This window comes from Suricata suricatta, chromosome 5, assembly GCF_006229205.1.
Source record: "Suricata suricatta isolate VVHF042 chromosome 5, meerkat_22Aug2017_6uvM2_HiC, whole genome shotgun sequence".
In the NCBI taxonomy this organism is placed as follows: domain Eukaryota; kingdom Metazoa; phylum Chordata; class Mammalia; order Carnivora; family Herpestidae; genus Suricata; species Suricata suricatta.
The window spans coordinates 45,676,100-45,680,762 of NC_043704.1; the positions used below are offsets into that span (position 1 = coordinate 45,676,100).

Genomic DNA, 4,663 nt, shown 5'->3' on the forward strand with positions numbered 1-4,663 from the left:
ATGACCCCCGCCCCCCAGGGTACCTTCCTTCCCCTCCCCTAAGCCAAAACTGCCTTGGACATTTCATTTGCTTGTATATAATTTTTATACAAGTAAATGTCTGATTCTTTGTCAATATCTCTCTAAATAGTTCAACACCATCTCAGGTGCAATTTAGTTTAAAAACGAGCAAACGAAATCAAAATACCTCTGGTGAACGGGCCTCAATGTTTTCTGTGCCAGCCACTAGGATATAAAAAACTAAGAAAATCCATCTATTGTGTTAGTGAAGAAGGCAGGAGGAAACTTCTTGAGGTTTATGGCATAGATTGTGATGATAGTTTCAGGGGTGTATTTTATCTCCAAACTCATCAGGATGTATACATTAATTATGTAGGGTTTTCTGTATGTAAAACATTAAAAAAAAAAAACTAAGAAATTCCATACTACTATGTTTAGAGCAATCTTAAAGACTGGTCCAGATTTCAGTGAAGTCTGTGTAACGACTACAGAATATGTTTCAACAACACTTAGAAATTTAAATCACTTTTTTTTTTAACAGTGTCGTTTTTGCAAGACGGTTCTTAGAGTAGTATGTAACATGGAGTGTGAGAAATATAAAGCGCACCTGGGTTAGAAAAAGTTACTCCACATATAAAGTAGCTGACCAAGAAAAGAGTTGACCTACACAGATAGCTATGCCCACTTTCACTTCTGGGACCCCGAGGTGGGGTAATCTCTTCTGCAGCCCTGGTGTAAAGTGTTTTTAGAGTAACTATTTGTTAGCTAAAACCCCAAGGCCCTCTGATACCGCAGTTTACAAGGTACTTTCACAAACTTGAGTTCATCAACTTATTTTAAAAATCTGGGTAGTTTTCGTTCACTGACTGAGGGATAGAAAACAAATCAGAAACATAGAGTAAAAACTCGGGGCCAATCGTCCCGGTCTGCGGGTTCACTCCACCTAGGGTCTCGCGCTCCCGCCTCCCGCTGGGACACGGCTGACCCCTCAGTCTCCCGCCCTGCTAGGGGCGGTGCCACGGCTTCTGGCTCCTCCCAGGGGGCGGGCTAGTCGGGGGCGGGAGGAGGAGTCGGCGTGCAGCGCTAGCAACCGCCGCCCGGGGAGCCAGCGCCTCTCCCGCCCAGGATGGACTGAGACGGTCGTTGCCCGCGCCCAGTCAGTCCTGCCATCGCCGGGTCCCGCCAAGCCGGGCTCCTGGCGCAGGACACCGCCAAGCCTGCTCCCCACGGACGGCCCGGGACCGGCAGCCGCGCCGGGGAGATGTCTGGAGGCCGGAAGAGGGGCGGCGCCCCCTGGCACACCTTCTCCCGGTTCTTCTCTCCCCGAAGCCCTTCCCGGGACAAGGAAGAGGACGAGGAGGAGAGGCCGGGGACGAGCCTGCCGCCCGCTCCAGGCCAGCGCGCCGCCAGGTGGGAGCCGCGGGGGACGTCGGGGGGGCCCTACGCGAACTCGCCAGACGGGGGCTCCTGGCCCGACCGACCGCCAGCAGCCGGCAGCTCTGGGGCTAGGCTCTGCTCCGCTCGCCACTTTCTGTTCTCCTTTCTCCATAGCTAAAGTTTCCTCCCCCTCGCCCGGTCCCCGTGCCGCCTCACTCCCCTTTCCTTGGGTGGTCAGATCCGGGTGAAGTTCGTGACCCGGGCCGAGCGCGTTCCCGCCCGGCCCAGCCCGCGCGGTGTTCTTACTTCCCACCGCCCGCTCCCCGAACCTGACTCTGTTCCCGTTCCACACTGGCGTCTGCGCTCCGAGTTCTGTGGCAAAAGCGAGTCCCCCGGCGTCCTGCCGACAGTAATGGCAAACAGTTGTGAGCGAGCCGAGCCACCAGCCGGGGCAGAGCGGGCGCCGTCCGAAACCACTCGTGGGGGAAAGGTAAAGCGTTGGAGCGCCTCCGCCGCAGATGGTGTTTTGCCCGCCCATTTAAATTTCCTCAAAATGATTTAAAAAAAAATTTTGTGATACGGAGTTCCCAAGACTTAGTCAAAATACAAAACCCTCGGAGTTTTAATTACCATTTTGCCGGGACATTTAAATGAAGCCGCCTTTTCTCCTGTCTCTGGGAACATCTGCCTCAGGTTCCCGGCAGATTTCAGAAACCAGGACTCAGCTGTCTTGGTTTCAGCAAGGATGACGTGCCCCCTCTCTGCGTTCGTTCCTCCTTCCTCCACCTGCTGTAAAATAGAGTATTTTTTTTAGGCGGGTCTCCGTAAAATGCCCGTTCTTGAGCCTTTTCTTCTGCTCTGAGGGAGCAAGTGGGGTCAAATGAAATACGCCTCACTGTTTTAGGCTTTTGGTGAGAAGACAGGCTTATAGTCTCTCTTCCCCAAACTGCACCGGAAGAGTGTAATCCCTTTTGGTTGGAAGGACGTTCTCTAAGAAAGCTATGCTTCCTTCGGATTGTAAAGACTTCGTGGAGGACTTCAGAGGAAAATGGATAGGAAGCAGAACTGTGTGACTGATCTGGTTTCATTAGTATCACGCCTTGTGATTTGGTTCTAGTCGTTTGTGTTCCTCAGTTTCTCTACTTTTGAAACATTTCCATTATGAATGTCTGTTAATGCCACATCTTTCCAAGAAAGCTCCTGTAATTGGTAAGTTTTTCCTGGGAAGCTTCAGCTATCGTTGCCTTGATAAGGGAGAATTTAAAATTAAGAGTTACACGGTCGTTAAAAATAGTTCTGAAGTCTGGCGGGGCTCAACCAGAGTGTCAGATCTGGTGCCGGCAGAGAGCTTGAGGTCCTGCCATCTGGGCAACGACACTAATAATGTTGGATAATAAGGAAGCGGTAGTCTTAGCAAAACTTGGAAACTTGAGTCAGTGTTAGAAAGGAATAGGCGGGCCAATTTCAGGTTCCTAACAGAATTGTGCTGAAGCTCTGCCTGCCTTCCTGCCCTATTGGGGCCTTTTGGGCACTTCTCAGATCTAATTTCCTCTCTCTGGAGCTAACCACTCTAGCAACTGGCCTCTTGTCAGCACTTCTCCATTTTCATTATCTCCAGATAGGCACAGACTGGCCTTTTGACATTGAGATTTTTAACTGTGCTTATATGAACACTAATTTTGTCTTCATCTTTTTAGAACTTGCCAGATGTTAAAGGGCTAGCACATAATCCTTTCTGTGGGTGCTTTACTTTTTAAATGAGCTTAAATCTTTCTTTTCAAGAATATAAACACACACAAAGCCTTTATTGAAAGTTTAATGAAACAAATGGAAACTCTTAGTAGTACCCAGTGTCCTAGTAACGCAACACCCTGGTGTTTACAAGTTTGGAAACAGATTTGCAGTTTGTCACTGTGCTCTTATTTCAAAATGAAAAGTTGTTTTGGCTCTTTCTCTTAAAGGCAGCAAAAAAAAAATTGTTTTAATGGGAGCCCAGTTTACCTTATATATGGGTGATTTTAGGTGGAGAGGAGCCCAGCTGCAGACATGTTAAGTGCTTCGTGAGGTAGGGATGTAAAGATGACTGGGGAAAGGCTCCTTTCTCTCAAGGAACTGTAAAACGCTGAAAGGACCACTTGTAAACAGTAATTCTGGCACCTATCATGTACTAGCATTTGACAGTCAGTCAAAGTACTTTAAAAATATTGCACTTGAGGTTGAACAAACCTTTGTGATTAGTGTCCTCATTTTATTATAAGAAATAGAGATACGGAAACTTGCCCCAAGTCCATAACTACTTTTCATTCAGTGAACAAGTATTAAGTCCAACACTGTGCCTGCAACTCCAAGGCCCCTTAACGTATAGTGAGGGTTAATACCTACGTTCTGATTTTTCAGTGTACTCCAAATGAAGTGCATTCTCTCAAACTTGAAACTTGTGTTGTATAGTCTCCTTTTCTGTACTACCAGTGATGCTTAGATGAATTTTATTTATATAACTTAGGCATGTACAAATACATGAATTCCTTAAAAACACAACGAAAATTAAACAGACCAGTAAGAGTCAAGTTTTAAGCATTACCCTGAAAACACTTTTTTGGCTACTCACAAATGCAGATGGTACCAACTGGGACCAGCACCGGATTCTTGGGGGCTGCCTTGGCTGGCTCTGTACTATGCCATGAATCAGGTTTTCCAACATCATCTTTTTTGAACCATAGGAAAACTTTTGCTTTTATGGTACGCTCTAAATTAGTTGAGTTTCGTATGGTGTGAGCACATCATTTATTTATTGACTTTGCTGCTGTTTTGTTCTCATTCACCTTAAGCAATTAAAGAAGGTCTGTTATATATGCAAATTCAGGTGTGGACACTTGAATTGCTTGTTAGTACTCTTCTTGGGTGACTGACCAGATCCAGGAGGTGCTTCTATTTATTTATTTCAGATTATACAGAAGGGAAATGTGACAAAGTTTTCATAGTAAACTTGAAAACTCTGAGCTCTGTGTATCCCAGTTATTTCAAACCACTGCTATAACATTTAACCCAATTTATGAGCACATAAGGAAAGGACTTTTTAGAAGTTGGGGGGGGTTGCCTGGGTGGCTCAGTCATTTAAGTGGCCACAGGCTCAGTTTATGATCTCGCAGTTCATGAGTCAAAACCCGCAATGAGCTCTGTGCTGACAGCTCAGAGCCTGGAGCCTGCTTCGGATTCTTTGTCTCCCTCTCTCTTTGCTCCTCCCCCGCTTGTTTAATGGAATCAACAATTAAAAATTAAAAAAAAA

The 4,663-nt window shown here is 46.5% G+C and overlaps 1 protein-coding gene across 1 annotated transcript in view; it reads left to right on the forward strand.

Moving 5' to 3' along the window:
• Positions 1-1,090: 1,090 nt before the first annotated feature.
• Positions 1,091-4,663, forward strand: part of CRYBG3 (crystallin beta-gamma domain containing 3) — a 99,954-nt gene continuing 96,381 nt past the window's right edge. Inside the window, exon 1 of the mRNA XM_029938691.1 lies at positions 1,091-1,410. Coding sequence (XP_029794551.1) covers positions 1,262-1,410 — 149 coding nt within the window. The 5' untranslated portion in view covers positions 1,091-1,261. The remainder of the gene's footprint in view (positions 1,411-4,663) is intronic.